Genomic DNA, 17,727 nt, shown 5'->3' with positions numbered 1-17,727 from the left:
TTTCCCTCAGACCTTGGGGAATGGGGAGAGAAGGAGGGTGCCTGCCACCTCTACAGTTGTTCCTCTGACACTGTCAAGGTCTAGAGCTTAAGATACTTCCAGGGGCACTAGGTCAGGGTACATTAGAGATAGATAGGATGGGGTTTAGCAGTGTCAGGAACCTGCAATTTGAGATATGAGAGCCAGCAGAGAGCTTTATATTACATGTCTTCTGGTTGTCTCCTAGGGCTCTCTGTGGATTTGAGAACCTTCAAAAATTCCTCCTTTGCTTCTTTCTGTCCATTTCTCTCTTTTCTTAGGGAGCACAGCCTGTCCTGAGGAGAGCTGGTAGCCTCAGGGTGAGGGAAACCAATCCAAGTCAGGGGAGTAAAGCGGGTGGCACAGATCATCTTATGTTAGAATCATCCTGATGTTAGACAGAGGCGGCCATCCTGAGCCACCCAGGCACAGGGACAACCCTTTGAAGCTGGAGTGATCCAGGTACATTAGGTACTCTGCTGCCACACAGAAGATGTGAGAGACTCTGCTAACAAGTCCATAGGGCAGCCATAACACATCCCAGAGCTTTAATATGGTTGCCTCTGCCTTGGTGCTGAGTTGACACTGTGGTATTAACATTAAGCTGGAGTCATCAATGGTTCAAAATGCCAACATATTGTGCCTTTTTGTGCTGTCCTCAGGCTACTGGGAGGTGAATGGGTTTGGTCTCCTGGGCATCTACAAGTCTGACCTGGACAAGATTGGAGGCATGAACACGAAAGAGTTTCGGGACCGCTGGGGAGGAGAGGACTGGGAACTCCTGGACAGGTAGGAATCCATTGTCATCATTCATGCACTGAGCAGGGGAGACCCATTAGATCCTGAAGGACCAACAGCCAGGGGATTGGGGATCTGAGGAGGCTGAGGTGACTAATGCCTCCATAAGCTTGGTCAGTGAGGGACAGTTTTTGAGCATGTCCTGACCTCAAACCTTTTAGGCAGGTGGACCCAAAATACACTACTACAGCCACTGATAAAAGATGAGAGGAGCTGTTTCCTGGTGCTTTCCAGCCACACTGCTGGCCGTGGGCAGATCAGGCACTGGTATTGCGTAGACTTTGTCCTCTTCAAGCAGTGCAGTGCACAGTGGGTCCAGTTTGGGTCCCTCCAACTTCCATACTACGTATAGCAATTGCTCAGAAGAGCAACCGGCAGAGAGACATTTAAAGATCGTGAGAGTCACGATTTCTGAGAAGTTCATGATGAGGGATCCCTGCTGTACAATCCTAGGCCTCTGGGTTTGTCATTCTAGGTTTTGGGCCCTGTCCTGCCTTTTCTGTCAGATGTCTGCAGGAAACACTAGCATTTTGAGCAATCCCATGTTGACAGCTATGTTTCCTCCTAGCCTGATGTGTGCAGGCCACTCCTGACCAGTTCTGTTCTCAAGGGTGCATAAGCACTCAGCAAGTGTCGTTAGATGCCTGCTTATGGATATCCCTGAGCTATTCCAGACTCCTCAGTTTGATTGCAGTCTCTTGACAACAGCACCACTTAAAAGAGATTTCTTGGGGCTGAGCCCCCAGCATATCCTTGTGATCCAGTTTTCCCTAAGTGTACCCCTCTGCTTTCTGCCAGGATCTTGCAGGCCGGGCTGGAAGTGGAGCGTCTCTCCCTGAGAAACTTCTTCCACTGGTTTCACTCAAAGCGGGGCATGTGGAACCGACGCCAGCTGAAGACACTGTAGCCTTCAACCCCAGAGCTGCTCGGCAGCACCGTCCGCCGTCTCGTCTCGATGTGCACTTTATCGAGGCACACAGCCGAGCACACAACCTCTTCCTCTGCCTCCAGAGCCCTCTGACGGGACGGCACAGCCGAGGAAGGGATGGTCAGGCTAGGGGAACGGGAGCTTCTCTTGTGAGCCGTTGTATCCAAGATGTGGGATCTGTGTCTTGCAGGGGGAAGTTGTGTGGGGGAGATGTTGACAAGTGAAGGACTTGTATTTCCTGCCATGCGGTCTGGCGGATGGTACAGTGGGAGAGGTGCCATATTTCCCGTTGAGTCTTGCGTAGTGCAAACCAAACAGACACAAATCCCAGCTAAGCCCAGAATGGTTTATTTAGAGTAACGCAGCTTATCTTTCAATACTTGAATGGAAAAAAGAAAACACAACAACCCTCCCATTTCCCCTCCTTCCCCATGTCTCCGGTATCCATGCTTTTGGATAGGGGACCAAAGGAAGTTCTCTGAACTGTATTGTGTCCACATGCCCGTATGCTGACCCAAGGAAATATGGATGTGGAGGAGCTCATAGGCACTTTAGGCTCCTGGTGCTTAGACGTTTCTCTGGGCTTTTCACTTTAGTCATTATGAAAAACTGTGCTCATATTCAGCAAATTACGGGCCATGGATGGAGATGCAAGTACACTTCCCTTATTGAAACCCATGTTTGCCTGCAGCTGGGCAAGGTGGCAGGGATTCATTTTACAAGTCCACCTGAATTATTGATCCACTGCCTGAGGATAGTGGAGGGGTTATACAGAGAAGCTAGGAGGGTATCTCAGGAGGAACTTTGCAGCCTTATCTGACAGACCTCTGTGTTTGTTCTAATGATATCAGGGAAACCCTAGCAGGGAAGAAGTGGCAATATTTTATTAGTTGAAATATTGTGAATTTGTCAGAAGAAGAGGAGACAGAGTATTCTGCTCCTTAAATCCTGTACATTTATGCAGCATCTAAAGGTTAATTTAATAAGTTATGGACTCACAGTTATGTCTTGTCATAGTTTGACTTTTATGTAAAGAGCAGGTTTTGTGATTGAAGAACCAGCACAGCTGTTGGTGCTTCATCTCTGGAACAGCCCTGGGAACTCTGGTCCGGTATGGAGGAGGTGGCCTAGGTCTTACCATGTGCACTGGGTGTAAAGAGCAGCGAGGAGAGAAGAGGGTTGACCTATGCTGGCATTTATCCAAGGACTGTGAAAAAAACCCTTGACCGCAGCCAGCCTGATACTCCAGGGAATTCTTATCCCCTAAAATTCCTGTTAATACAAGGCAAGATTTTTTACCCCGTAACCATTTTACAAGACTACAGAAACCCAGAAGACTCAGTGCTCTACGCTAGAGCTTCAGTGTCCCCATACCATGGGGAAAAGGCTGCTACTGGTTGTAAGCTTCACGGGAGAGTGTGGCATAGGATGTTGCTCATGGCACCTATGTCTGCAAGGAGTTGTTGAAAAGTGAGTAATGGAGGTATGCAGGATACCAGTGATGCTGACTAGAGCTGGTACTAGACTAGAGATGGTACTAGAGTTGTTTGCTTTTTACGCTGGTAGAATGGATGCCAATTCAGAATAGGCATTCATTTATAGTTTCATTTATTATATATTCTGTGGTGCTTGACAAGTCCATCAAGTTCCACTATTGCAGTAGAAAACTGAACATGCAAGTTCTGGCACGTGAGATAGAGATCTTGTCAAATCATCTGCTTGCCTCAGTCCAGGTTTTGTGACTGATGGAGTCAGGAAAAGTCAACCAGATTTCAGAAAGATTGGCTGTGCAGTGTACAACTATGGTGTGAGCTGTGTCTCTGAGTCCATGGAGCCTTTGCCAGACTGCAGACACTGAGTATCTCAGAAGAGGCAGTATTAGCCTTCTGCTCAAGCCAGGGCAGTCTTTTTAATGGAGGGAAAGTGCTTTACCCATGCAGAGACCAAGGAATGAAACACTACAGTTGGGGTGAGAGGGAAGAGGCTGACAACAATCAACACTGCTATTTTTTTGAACACGTATTATGAGAGTTTAGGAGGCCAAAGCCCTGTGATGCAATGTTGCCATAAGCTCTGTTTGTACCTGGAATGTGCAGTGTCAGTCATGCTCTTGGTGCGTGTCAGAGCCTGTGCTTCACTCAGAGGCAGGCACAACCCCACGAGTGTGCAGGTGAGCTGCTCTCCAGGCTCCAGGACTGTGCCTCCACAGCCTGTCCAGGCTGGCTCTGTCACGCAATCCCTGTGGAATGCAGAGAGGCTGGCAGGGAGGGCAAGCTCTGGGACGTGGCAAAGCACTAGCAGGACCCAGCTGTTTGTCCCCATCAAGGAGAGAACAGCATGATGCCCATTTTGGAGATGGAGACCTGATGGATACAGGTGCAGCTCTTATGCCATGTGCATACAGTGTGCTTTCACATCCAGCTTAGATGTGGTCTGCAGCACCTGAAATTAGCAGCTGGTGTTCATCTGCAGACACTGGCAATAATTAAGTGCATCCAGAAGGCAACTCACTTGGCTTAAATGATAGGAGTAACCCCTCTTTCTCACCAGAGAAGACAATCAGGAAAGAGTAGGCTGGAAAGTAGGTGGCAGCCCTCACTCCAGCACTCCCAGCACAATTTGGGGATTTAACCCCCATGCTTTAGCTGTGACTGTGCTCCCTCCTTCATCGCTTGTAAACCAGGTCAGTGGCAAGCAGAACTGTTTACCTCATGAGGACTCCTTGGTGGAGATGTAGGCAGTTAGTGGGTTTCAGTCCAGTTTTCTGATGGCCAGTATCACCACTGTCAAAGTTGCTATCACAAATATTCTTCCATTTCAAGCACAGTGGGGATTCTTAGTGGTATTTAAGCATTGCAGTAGTAAATGTGATTAGTACTACTTGGCAGTAGTTGGCAGCTTCCATGGAGGAGCTTAGAGAGAACCCATAGGGACAAAAGCTGTCTTCCAGCCCATGTGCTAAGAGACCGCTGTGGGTTGTAGGGAGAGAAGGGGCTACATGCTCCCCAGCTTGCTGGCCAGCAGCAAAACTTGCAGCAGCAGTACCAGGCTTTGCTCTGAAGCTGCTGCCCCTCTTCTAAAACCACCTGCAGCTTTTCACCCCAAATAGAGTAATGAAGAGGGGGAGAGCAGGGAGCACGGCAGGAGCGGGTGGTCCCACAGCCATGCACTGAAAGGATGTGGCCATGCAGGGCAGTGGCCAGGCCACCACAGTCCCTGATCAGAAGGTGGTTTGCTCTATCACTAGTGTTGCATGGCATGCACTGCTGCTGCGAGGAGGGCTCATTTCTGGGTCTGGCACAGCTCATGGAAAGCAAGAGGGAACCTGGCTTCACCATGGCTGGAAGCTGACTCCTCCAGCAGTGATCTCATTTCTGTCACCAGGATCCTTTTAAGATGATGGGCCATGCTGCAGCAGAGACCTTCCCTGGGGCAGGATGTGGCCAGGCTGGGGACCCTGGTATGGCAAGGGGGATCTGCCCACAAATGCTGACACAAATGCTGTCTTCAGGACTATAAATTGTGGGGCCAAGGCTTTGTTTTTCAGGTCAGCAAAGGGAAAAAAGCGTTGGCTTTTATTCTGAGAGAAATGTATTGTGCGGAAAATACAGTGTGACTTTTTTGTCGTTGTCTGTAACATTTGCCTGGTATGAACATCTAAAATGTCTCAAGTTGGTTGTTTTTAGATACCAATGCCTTGTGTTCAAAATCTGAATTGTACCTTTGAATTATCTGCCTTAAAGTGGCTCTGTGCCTTCAAGACGACTCCTGGGCCACCTCTCTGTTAGAGCTGGGGGATATACTGATTCTTCCTCATGTTTCATAAATACATTGTCTTCCTACAAGAGCTCTGTTCTGTCTGTGTTACTCACACCCACATCACCATGCAGTCAGGATTAGGAACCAGGTGTTGCTCTCCTGGCTGCATACAACTAAAGGCGTAGGCAATACCAGAGAGACAGGTCACTCGCTCTCTGCCCAAGCCAGCAAGAGCTCTGCAGCAAGAGGTGGGGTGTAGCGAGCAAGGTTAGCCAGGAGCAGGACCTGTTTCGGTTCCCTCTAGGGCTGTAGAAAGTGGCGTGGCAACAAAACAGTTTTCCTCCTGTCTTCCTGGGTTTATCATGTGAAACAAGGTAGAAACATTGGACAAACACACATCCCAGCAAAGCACAAGTGCAATGTCATCATCGCAGAGAGAACACAGAGAACAAAGTGGTCCCTCTCACAAGCAGGGGACAGTTCCTGGAAAAGAGTGCAGGTGAGAGCCTAGACCTGAGCTCAGTACTTGGCACAGCCTACACAAATCAAAGGTCAGCTCTTTCACTGCAACTGAATTATTATTATTATTTAGATTCAAATTTGGCCCCTTTTCATTTCAGCTGTGTCTCCTTTGAGTATAAAGAGCTTGGCAGGAACGGGAGTCGGCCATGAAGAGGGAAAAAGGCAGCCAAGTTTGCTAATGAGTCTGATTACATTATAATGATAAAAGACTATTAAAGGTGATGGGGAAGTGTGTTCCAGTGTGCTGACAGTCTTCTGCTCTCCTGGGCTGGGTGACGGGAAGCCCTCTCTCCTTGGGCAGGCCTCGTGCTGCCATATCTGACCTGGCAGCTCTCTGAGATGATGATGTTGAAGTTAAAATCTGGTAATGAAATTCCCCTCACTGCTTCTTTCCCAGCTGAACCTTTTCTGTCTTGGGGTTTTCCTTTCTTTACATTCAGTCATCAATGGTAATTGCTTTGCCTCCTGCTCTGTGAAGCAACGAGTCATAGAATTTAGGATCTGCACATAAGAAGCATAATTTTTTTACCTTTTCATGAACCCAGCTGGCCAGTATTGGCTGAAGCCCTTAGCTGGTGGTTTTGCATTGGTTAGAACTAGTTTTGCTACCTCTGCAGTGAAGCCTTTTTCTAGAGGAGAGCAGGATAACAGAGGCCTCCCAGAAACATTCACCCCTGTTTGCTGTTGATCTCAGGAGAGACCAAGGACCAAGATAAGGAGCAAACTCAGTGGTGCTCCAGACCTGCCATCCCGCAGACAAAGTGGAGGATGAGTCTTTACCTGCTTCATCAAACAGATCCCAGACTGTGCTGAGCTCTGCTGATTTAGACTCTGGTAAATGCATAACAGGCATTTTCCATCCTACTCTTTCCATGCAACTTTCCTTCAGCTGCAAAAATCCACTGCCGTTTAAAGGCATTAGCTGGTCCTGGCCCATAGCCCTGCCCAAGAGCCCTTGTGAGCAAAATCATTCACACCCACTCCAGAAAAAAACCCCACCAACTCTGACTTAAGCAGAAATTTAGTCCTGGAAAGTCAAATACAGACTACACATTAAATCTGCCTGTATCTTGTTTTTGTGGACATTTTCATGGCATTTCTTTCTCAATGGTGCAAAGGGTATGGAAAATGAAAATCCACATTGAATGCTCATTCTGTCTTACGATGAAAAAAAATTAAATTTAATAATCAGAAAAGTATGTCATTATTTGAATAGGCTTACACCAGGCTATCAGAATATCAAGTTTTTAGCATGATTACAGAGTTACAAAATTTAGAATAAAAATTTTTACCCTTTCAAAAAAGATTTGTAAAATCATTAATTCAAAGACCTTTTTTTAAGGAAACAAATTGTTCTAGTACAAGAGAATTCCCAGCATTGTCAATATAAAAATGATATATTTAAAACCATTTATGTTACTGATAAGACCTTAAATTATAATGCTGATTTTTATAATAAAGTAACACACTATGCACCTGCCATTTCTCACTGTGGCAATAAGCCTTGTGTATAAGCATTACGTATAATGTTTCTTCATTTTCTACTGAGTATTGTCAGGCTATTCTTACATCATTCTTGATAGGTCCCTGGCAATGACATCATACCAGAATATCTGTTTTCTGTCATCGTTAGTTTTCCAATGCTGGAAATATCTGATTGTTTTCTTAACTGTTTCATATTTAATTTCAAACAACTTGGAAAATATGTGAACTGATTTTAGCTCCAAAGACACACACACACTTTTCTATCCTCCCATAAAACTGCTTTTTTTTATTTATAGTTTGAGAAATTAATTCTGACATTTGGGAGGTAAACTATTGGATAGCATTGCTTTAAGTATAGCAACTTATGCTTGAGACAAAACAAGCTGGACTTCTCTTGTTTATTTAGCCTACAAAGTAAATTGTTCAGTCCTCTCTACGAAATGAGCCAATATTGAATATATGAAGCAGGCAACTAAAATAAGAGATGAGATTTACAGAACTGTGCTTTGAAATTGTGTACCTGCTGCTGTTCCTGCAGCTTTCTCTAGCAAAGTTTGCTCTGGTTTTGAAAGGTGATGCTTTCACCTCTTCAGAACTGCAAAAGCATTATGGTAAGGGGCTGGTGCACCATCACACACACACAGTTTGGAAAGTTTAACCCGGTTCTCTGGATTCATCGGTGGGCTCCTGCTGAGGTCAGTGAAAACACAGAGAAGAGCTTTCGCCGCCAGCTTGCTGCTCAGATCCTGCAGGGAAGACAAGAAACACCAGTATAAGGGTGCAGCAGGCTCCTTTGCACTACATGGGCAGAGAGGCACAGCCATGAGGTACTGGGTCACTTCGCCACCCCTATGGGTGTGAGGTGCTACTCCTCAGTGCTCAAACCCTTCTGGATCCCAAGCCAGCAGTGTTTTTATAGAGGCTTTTGGCTTTAAGCATCCTCCCTCATCATATGTTGTCTACAGAGCTTTCTTGCCAGCTGTTGCCTCAGTATATTGCATTTAAACTATGTTTACATGTTGCAGGTCATGCAAGCAAGGGATGTGAACTTTGCTTCTTGACCTAAAGCACTTTTGACCTAAAAACATGTCATTCCCTCATTGACCTGACATGGGACCAGGCATTTAGTTGGACTCTTATTCAAAAGACTCTTGAAAATGAGAGTTAGATTCCTAAAACAGCCCCCACCAAACCACACTGGCTGTTGTGAAGAGCTTTTCCCCCACCTCACCAGCACGTTCCTTTTCTTCTGCTCAGAAAATGCTGCCACCTTTGGATACCTCCTAGAACGCACCTTGTTTTCTTCCCCAAATTTAGCTCCCATCCACAACTGCTATCTGTAACTATCATGAGGTCTACAGCCTTCTGAAAACCACTTGTTGCTGTTAAATCTCAACAGTTGGGGTGTTCAGTGTTCTTCTTTTAAAGACAAGTAAGGAGAAATCCTCCTTCTCTGAGGGAATTTGTTCAATGGCCCCAGAGGCTTGTGGGACAACAACATGCCTCTGGAAAGGCTTTATTAATTTGTGCAGCTTTGCCTTCTCCTTCTCCACCTTGAAATGATGTTTTCTGAGCCCTTCTAGGGGCTAGCAGTGATGGGAACTCACCCCTTTCTTACCTGACTCCATTGCCCAGTGACTTAATAAGGTCTAAAATTCCTGTTAGGGTAGAGACCAGTCTTCTGCACCCCAAAAGCTGTGATGAAGATGTTGAGGATGACTGTGATGAAGATGAGAGCTGTGGCAGCATTGTTGAGTATATTCAGGCGAGGTTGTTTTGCAACATCGTTCAGGTTCAAACGCGCTGTGCAACACAATGCAAAAAGAAAGGGAGATTTGTAGCTTGACTCCAAGTCCTCCAGCCCCTGCAAGCCTTCCCTGACCAGTGAATGTCCGTGGTGCCCCTCGGCACTGCAGCCACAGAGCTCGAGGAATAGTCCCAGGAACTTTACAGGGGCCACAGCTTGCCCTGGGATGACACAGGAGGTCAGAGCAGAGGAAAAACATCTGGTTTTAAATGTTATTGTTTTGCCATGCCCCTCCAATGGGCCAACCCTAAAGAGCCAAACTGCTGCTGCATGCTAGCCAGACATGTGCCATATGACCCCTCTCGCTGCATGGCCATGAAACACGGCAAGTCAAGGCAAGGTGGCCTTAGAGACGAGGTCAGCAATGTTGTATTCAGGTTGAGAGGACAGTTCTTCCTTTACACCAAGAACATATGTGCTGATACCCAAGAGGTATCTGAGTGCATGAATGGAATCAGCTCTTAGCTGATGGGTGTTAATCAGACATGGGAACACTCTGACTACTGGGGCTGTCTGGCCAATAAGCCACATGAATGGCAGCCTTGTGGCCCCCTGTCCCCCTTGTCCTCACAGCTGGCTCCAGCCACCACGGCTGCCACCAGGAAAGGCTGTGCCATGTGGGGCAGGGGAAGGAACACATCACAGGATTTCACGTAGATTCTGATCCCACGTCCCACATTAAAAACCACACAGGTTATACAGGAAAAAGCAGCATTTTTCAGACTTTTAATACTGGGCATGTGTTGAAGGCTGAAGTATAGCAACCCCAGTATCAGATGGAGCATGGGACAAGCCTGTCTGAAATGCTAGTGTTAATGTGCTGTCTGTATGGCACTAGGAAAACCGTGGGACTGGTTAAATGTGAGGTTGATATAGGGAATACCTCTTTCTAAATTGTTCCTTTTAGCCCCAGCTTGAGTCAGGTAAAAGATACAGCTAAAATGCAGTATCTGCAGGAGCTGCTTGAAGGAGCATGTTACAGGATGGTCAGCAAGAGGCGCAAAACCCAGCCCTCTCCTTGCAAGAGGGATTTAGCAGTGGGGAAGTGAGGGAAAAGTAATGCTCAGCACTGTTATGCAAGAGAAAAACCCAACCCACTCACCGCTTTGAAAAGCAGTAACACAGACCTCCCCACTGCCCGCATCAAGCTGTCTTCAACTCTCCTGGCTGGAGCCAGGGGGGACGATTTGGGCAGACAGGCTTCTGCCTTCCACCCCCATGCCAGCCAATGGGGTGCCCTGCCCCTGCAGCACCCTGCACGTGCCTTGGTGGCCGCCTTACCAGTGATGATGAGGAGAATCCCGATCACCACCTGGAAGAAGAGGGAGATGCTGATGAGCACAATAAGGGTGGCATAGTACTGGAAGGATGGCCCCTGCTCCAGCACTGCTTTGAGCTGTGTGACATTCGCCATGAACAGTGCCACGTCCAGCATGCTCTCTGCCACACTCTTCTTCGTCGCGTAGTGGTTGATGTTCATTGGCCCATTAATCCGGAGCCGGGGATTCACGCCCTGGGGAGACAGGAGAAACCACATGAACGATTGCTAAGGTGACAGAGCCATCTGTGTCAAACAGGCTGCTGCCTCCCCATGGGGTTTATCTAGAAACCCTGGAAAAGAGTCAAAGTTGCAGTTTAAGCGTGTTGAGAGTGCCCAGTTTCCCCACACAGTCTCCTTGTGATATTAAGAGTCATAAGTACTTGCGGTGGTCAAGAGCTCAGCAAGGTTAGAAAAATACTGGGTATTTTTGGTGGAAAACAAATTTGTACAGACTTATAATAATGTAGACTACCCAGAGCCAGGGATTTTGCAAGGAATATTAAATTCTCTTCCTTCAGGGCACAGACAAGCCTCAAACTTACAGGGAATTAGAGAGACATCTTTTCTTTGGTCGGGTGTTCAAAGGCCAGTTCGGCTTCATGTCTTTATCAGTGATGTGGATGAGGGGATTGAGTGCACCTTCATTAAGTTTGCAGATGACACCAAGTTGGGTGGGAGCACTGATCTGCTGGAGGATCGAAAAGCTCCACAGAGGAATTTGGACAGTCTGGATTGATGGGCCAAGGCCAATTATATGAGGTTCAACAAGGCAAAGTGCCGGGTCCTGTACTTGGGTCGCAAAAACCCCACGGAACACTATGGGCTTCGGGAAGAGTGGCTGGAAAACTGCGTGGTGGAAAAGGACCTGGGGGTATTGGTCGACAGCCGGCTGAATATGTGCCAGCATGTGCCCAGGCAGCCAAGAAGGCCAGCAGCATCCTGGCCTGTTCCAGCAGTAGCGTGGCAGCAGGGCCAGGGCAGTGATCACCCCCCTGTACTCTACACACTGGTGAGGCTGCACCTCGAATCCTGTGTTCAGTTCTGGGCCCCTCACTGCAAGAGAGACATTGAGGTGCTGGAGCGGGGCCAGAGAAGGGCAACAGAGCTGGTGAAGGGTCTGGAGCAGAAGTGTGATGAGGAGCAGCTGAGGGAACTGGGGGTGTTTAGCTAGGAGAAGAGAAGGCTCAGTGGGAACCTTATCACTCTCTGTCTGAAAGGAGGTTGTGGCAAGGTGGGTGTCAGTCTCTTCTCCCAAGTAGATAGAACACGAGGTAATGGCCTCAAGTTGCACCAGGGGAGGTTTAGGCTGGATATTAGGAACAATTTCTCCACTGAAAGGGTTGTCAAGCTTTGGAACAACCTGCCCAGGTTGAATTGGTTGAGTCGCCATCCCTGGAGGTATTTAAGACATGCAGATACTGTGGCACTTAGCGACATGGTTTAGTGGTGGTCTTGTCAGTGCTGGCTTAATAGTTGGACTCAATGATCTAAATTATTCTGTGATTTTATGACTCTATGACTGTCACTGGCTGGGCTTCATGTTTCCTTTGAGCACTTTCTGATGGCTACTGTCTTAGACAAGATGCTAGAAGAGATGGGACAATCAACATTTTTGTTTCTGCAACCAGGGGCACTATTTCTTCAAAACACCAGGCACTGAAATGCACTGAGGTAAGCGGTGGGACCCATCACACCTAACTTTAATCATTCAGGAACATTTTTTGTCAGTAGAAAGAAAAAGGTCTTTACAAGAGGCAGATCACCTGCCCTTAACCAAATGCAAGCTGTAGGTTATTTGGCTGCTTTTAGCCATCCATCTTTTCCCCATCTTTCTCGTTAAGGGAGTTCCCGTTAGCTGTTTTGACCCAAATGATTAAACAGAAAAAAGATAGAAAAGGGAACAATAGTTTTCAATTTGTCAGAATGCCATTAGCTGGTAACTAACCACCAGCAAATGCAACAATTGCAACAGATCTGGATATATATGCAGCAAGCTATGATATTCTTTCTTAAGAAGAAAGAAAAACAATACTTCCACATAGCACACAGTCTGCAGTTCTGGGTAATCAGCTTAGTCACGACTGGCAGCTTTGCCCTCAGTGCTGCCTGATGGATAACCCTTTAAATCTGGAAATAAAGGTCAGCTATGGGCCTGAGGTGCTCTCTTTTGCTTGGAGTGGTGGAAGAGATTTTTCCAGGTACATACTGGAAGTAGGACTGTGCACGCATCAGCTGGTAAGTCCTATTTTGGTCCTTTCATACCAAATAAAGTACAAAATGTAAGTTTTTCTCTATGTTCTGGGCATGATGCTAGAGAAGGGTTGTGCCTAGTGCTTCATGCTGCTGTCTCTGTGCATCCCCGGGCAAAGTGACTTCGTCTGTGCCAGCGTGGGAGGATGAGCAAGGCTAGTGATCCTGGGAGAGTGCTACATGTTGTTGTGTGTCTGATACTGAAATTGGGGCTGAGTTTCAGAAGGGATTTGTGGCCTCTGTCAGTGATGACCCTCATGTGAGAAAGATGCATAGGAAAAAGTAAGCAGGAAAGAATGTGTCTGGTTTGAGCTATTAGTGAACTGTGATCCTGGAGAAGCAGCTGGCTTGGGGTAGGAAAGTGCTTTTGGGGGTTTTTAGGGTTTTTTTCTGGGAGCTTAAAGCTTGTAATTCTTGTGGTTTCTAAGAGTAAAGTTACTGTGGTTAAGCAACTCCTTCACAAAGCCTGTATTCCTTGCTATGGAAGGTAGAAGTTAAAAGGTACTGGAAGGAGATAAAAGTACAAGTGTAGAGCCAGTAAAGACTCTAAGGCAGTGTGTAGGGGTTAAAGACTTCTTAAACGTTGCTGTCTGGTGTCTGGGGCAAAATAGAGGTATCTTGCATTTCAGGGAAAGGAGGCCAGCAAAATGTCCGATCCTGGGAAAACACCTTAAAACCCTATCGTTAAGTATTGCCCTCTCTCAGCTGGCTTAAAAGTACATGATCCTGTTGCAGTAGAGTAGTACCCATACCAAGTGGTGCAAGGTTTGAGATTTGACCCCTTTCATGTGTTTTCTTCCTTATTGCTGAAGACTCAGACCTCCTCCCTGCAGCATCACAAGGCTGGGCATTGATATTTTGTGTCTGCGTAATGATGAGTTAAGGGTGTGAGAACAAGGATGCTGTACAAATTAGACAGAGCTTTTGTCGAATGAGTGACTGGTACAAAAAGGCTGAGACATCTGTTCCCAGTTGCTTATGTGGAGACAAACAAAGCACATCAGGAGCTCTTGTTGAATGAAGACACGTCCTTCTTTTGAGCTACTCCCACGCTTATTTACCTGGAGCGTGGAATGAGGCAGAGTTGCAATGTACTGAGCTCTGTGTCCCAGATGATTGGGCAGTGAAAATAAACAGCTTTCACACGGGCTTTTCTAATGTGGATGAGCGCAGTGGCACGTTCCCCTGTTTGGGACATTGTGTCACAGGCAGGGATGGCCACCACTCTTCACTGCAGAGTCACAGGATCTGGGAAACGATTGCACTTGGCAATGAAAAACTGATTCCTGTTTCAGAGTTCTGTCAGCCTAGGCTTAGTAGATCCACAAAGGTGGCCAAAAGGTTACTGGATTATGAAAGCTAGACACCAAGCTTTCATTTAGGCAGCTAAATAAACAAACTGGATGTGTGATGTAGGTGGCCTTTGCAGAAATCCAGCTTCTCTATGGATTTGGCCCTTCCAGAGTATTCTGTCTAGCGCAGCAGCTACGAATGCAAGCCTGTAGTCTCAAACAACGACAGGCTTACACAAACCAGGAGTTTTCAGAGACCTGACATTTGGATTAATGCAGGAGGATGGTTTTGCATGGGATTCCTTGGTGCCATAGCTGTCACCAGCTAATCACTGGATCTGTGGGGTATGAATGCATGGCTGTGACCCCTCTTTTTGATCTGCCACAATCCATATGCAGCTTTTCAAAGTGAGACTACTGCTTTTGCTTAGTCTTAAAGTTCAGTCCTGTAAACTGCTGAGGCTCAGGCGCTGATTCAGAAGCAGCTCAGGTTTCCCTGCAGCAGGATTGCCCAGACAGCTGTGGGATCACTGGGGAGATAAAATTATTCCATTTTGGCAAAGAGAGCCCTAAGTCAAGTCACAGGAGATACCTGAAGGCTCATCAAAGTGATTTATGTCATCAGCCTAGTGCTGGTGTCTTTCTAGTCACTTTGAAAGTCTTCGCCTTCTGAAAGTGGGGATCGCTGCCTTCTCCATATTACATCAAAGAGAGGAAATCTGGAACTGGCAGTCAGACACCAAGTTTATTTTGCAAGTGTTGTTGCAGAGCCAGCATGTCTGCTGGAAAACACCACCTACCAGTATTCCCAAGATCGGGATGTATCATTATTGCCCGCTTTTTAAGGGGAGGGAAATTAGGAGCTGAAAAAGTACAGTCCAGTCACACAACAGCACTGGCTGAACTGGTGCTGGAGCTTGGCTGGCGTGTCCCATTTCAGGATGTTTTGACTTTTTTTCCCTGCAAAGACTCTGCTGGCTTCAGTCTGACCACAGGCAAATCCCGTTTCTGCTTCCTTTTGTGTAAAAGTGGCACAGCGATACAGATCATTACAGGGACCGAACGAGACACCCATCCACTTCTTGTAACTCAGAGGCTTTATTCTTACACAAAGCACACAAATATTTAACCCTCACATTATTTTTAATCTTTTGTAGGAATTTTTCTGGAAAAAAAAAAAAGGCTGAATATCACCACAAGAGTGGGATTGTTTTTATGTTTTTCCTTTTTAAGCTTATCTCTGGCTTTGCTGTAGGGAGCTGGTAGGTCCCTGGGCCTGTGAAACCTGGCTTTGGCACCAGAGGGCATGCTGAGCTCCACAGCTCACTAAAGCTCCTTGAAAAATTTCCACTGAAATTAGGTTTCAAAGGAAAATCTTTTCCTTCTGCATTTGCTTTTGCAAGAAATACCTACTTTCTTCTGCAAACTTTGGGAGGAGGTTCATCTAAATATTTCTTTCCCAAGCTTGCAGATTTTGGGCAAAGGGGGGTGCAGAGCTTTCTTAGCTTTTTCTAAAGCTGCTTGGGCAATTTCTGTAAAACATACAGTTTCTCCTGTTGTATTTTTCAGAGCAGATCTAATTGCAAATCTGTGTGCTTTGTGGGTTTTGTGACCCTGTCGCCAGGGGAGAACAGCCTGAAAGAGACAGTAAGGCAGCATGAGGCTCACAAGTATGAGAATGATAATCCTCTTCATGGGAGTGCTCTGACAGAGGGGGATGTCTGAGGCGAAACTGTATCACTGGCCACCGGTTCCAAGGGAAATGCCGGGGGCAGCCAAAGAAAACAGAGACATGAATGCAGGCCGTGCACTCGGAGGGGTAGGTGCGGAGACGCCCGCCACGGGGATCCCAGCTGATAAACAGGCAGCCGCATACAGGCGAGAGCACACAGGCAGCATCAGGCACCAGGGAAAATCCAGGGTATTTTTCCACAGTATCTGCCAGTTGGCAGCTTTAGAAATACTTTGTATACATCAGTTGATGAAGGTTAAAGCACACAGAGAGTCATCATCTTGCAAGGTAGGAGAGGAGCACACTTCCCTTTCTACAAGCAGAAAGCAGAGATTGAAGGCCTTCTCAATCGATACTTCTAAGTGCACAGTGATTAGCTACTCTACTTTTTCCAGTAAAGCTCCCTCCCTGCAGCTCCTGACTAGTTCATTTGGGATGAAGGGAGCCCATTTTAATATTTTTGTCATGCCTGGGCACAGACAGCATCAGTGGCAGCGCTGGGAACAGCAGCAATTGCCTGCCCACTGAGCAGGTCAGGCTTCCCTCGCAGAGCCATATGTGTTAGCTTCCAGGCAAGGAAGCAGGTTTGTGCATAGCCACATGCATGCAAGAGAAGGGACACACAGGGAATGCTTTGGTCAATACCAACTATGTTGTGAACTCTGGGAGGCAGGGGCTGTTCTTCTCCAATTTGGCAGTTCAGCAAGCATCTTGGCTGCATTCCATGAACAAAAGTAATAGTAAACCTCGTCATGGATGCTGCAAGCAGAAGGAAAACTGAGTCTTCAGGGCCAGTCCCCCTCTTCAGCCCCTGTGGAGGCTGTCAGCTAGTCCATTTGTGCTCAGGATTTTTTCCTTTTAATATAGCCATCTGTTCTGCTTGCTAGGGGTCCCGTTCAGAGCCAAGTGGTTGTGTTGCCTTCAAGTCATGTTGGATAAACCCCAGAAAATAAATTATGGATGTTTTCCTGGTATCTCAGGCTCTCCCCATGCATGGGACTGGTCATGGTGGAGATCTTTCTCCTACACTTCTGTGACGGCTCACTGCTCAGTGTAGCAGAGGGCTCACTAACACTGTTTGGATGAGAGCTCTCAAACCAAGAAGTTCCAGGAGCTGAGAGCCAGTGCCTTTTCAGAAGTGGGAGGCTGGGGAAATGGCAGGCACAGATCTTGTGTGCTTGTGAAGGGCTGTTCATGTTCTCTAATCTCACCAAACTCCTACCTTCCATTTGTTTTAACCACCTCCTGTGTCTCATCTCACACCTATGAGCAAACCTGGTGACTCTCTTGGGCTGAGATGTCACCATGATGCAGCACTTAGGGCCTTCATCATGGAGAAAAGGGGTGCTGAAGCAGGAGACTACTGTCGCTCAAGGGATAAAATTATGTCTGGGGGAGACTGCCAGCAGAGCCTCTCCGATTTACCCAGCTGAAGGCCTGGCCTCGTATTCCACTGCAACCTCTTTAAATGAGGTCACGCAAGAGCAGGAGGCTAACAGCAAAACCTAGCACCACACAGAGCTGAACGGTGGGAAGTGGGTAGGGAAGCCGGGCAGTCCCCTGGCTGTGGCTGGCAGGGGGGGCAGAGCAGAGGAGTCACGAGGTAGCAGAGCCCCATGAGAGCTGGGGTGCCTCTCCTCGCCCTTGCCCTCCGGCTGACACGGCAGTCAGTTCTGCTTCCCAGCTGGCTGCGGCACTGGCAGCCTGCAGAGACCTGCTTGTCGCATCAAGCGTGCATGCCCTGCTCTCCTTTTCTCCCTTTCCGCTCTTCTTCTCATCTCTTATTCATCCTGCAGACCCTTTCTGCCCCAGCTT

The 17,727-nt window shown here is 47.2% G+C and overlaps 2 protein-coding genes across 2 annotated transcripts in view; one reads left to right on the top strand and one right to left on the bottom strand.

Annotated features, from left to right (window-relative positions):
• Positions 1 to 1,807, top strand: part of B4GALNT3 (beta-1,4-N-acetyl-galactosaminyl transferase 3) — a 25,747-nt gene extending 23,940 nt beyond the window's left edge. The window contains exons 19-20 of the mRNA XM_010023871.1: positions 681 to 807; positions 1,615 to 1,807. Of these exons, the coding sequence (XP_010022173.1) occupies positions 681 to 807; positions 1,615 to 1,723 (236 nt within the window). The 3' untranslated portion in view covers positions 1,724 to 1,807. The remainder of the gene's footprint in view (positions 1 to 680; positions 808 to 1,614) is intronic.
• A 7,342-nt stretch (positions 1,808 to 9,149) lies between these two features.
• LOC104412990 (ninjurin-2-like) overlaps positions 9,150 to 17,727 on the bottom strand; it is a 47,379-nt gene continuing 38,801 nt past the window's right edge. Inside the window, 2 exon segments of the mRNA XM_010023870.1 lie at positions 9,150 to 9,313; positions 10,599 to 10,830. Coding sequence (XP_010022172.1) covers positions 9,150 to 9,313; positions 10,599 to 10,830 — 396 coding nt within the window.

Source organism: Nestor notabilis, unplaced genomic scaffold, assembly GCF_000696875.1.
Source record: "Nestor notabilis isolate BGI_N333 unplaced genomic scaffold, ASM69687v1 scaffold1141, whole genome shotgun sequence".
In the NCBI taxonomy this organism is placed as follows: domain Eukaryota; kingdom Metazoa; phylum Chordata; class Aves; order Psittaciformes; family Psittacidae; genus Nestor; species Nestor notabilis.
The sequence above is the reverse complement of the archived record's forward strand: the minus strand, read 5'-3'. Positions and strand labels throughout refer to the sequence as shown.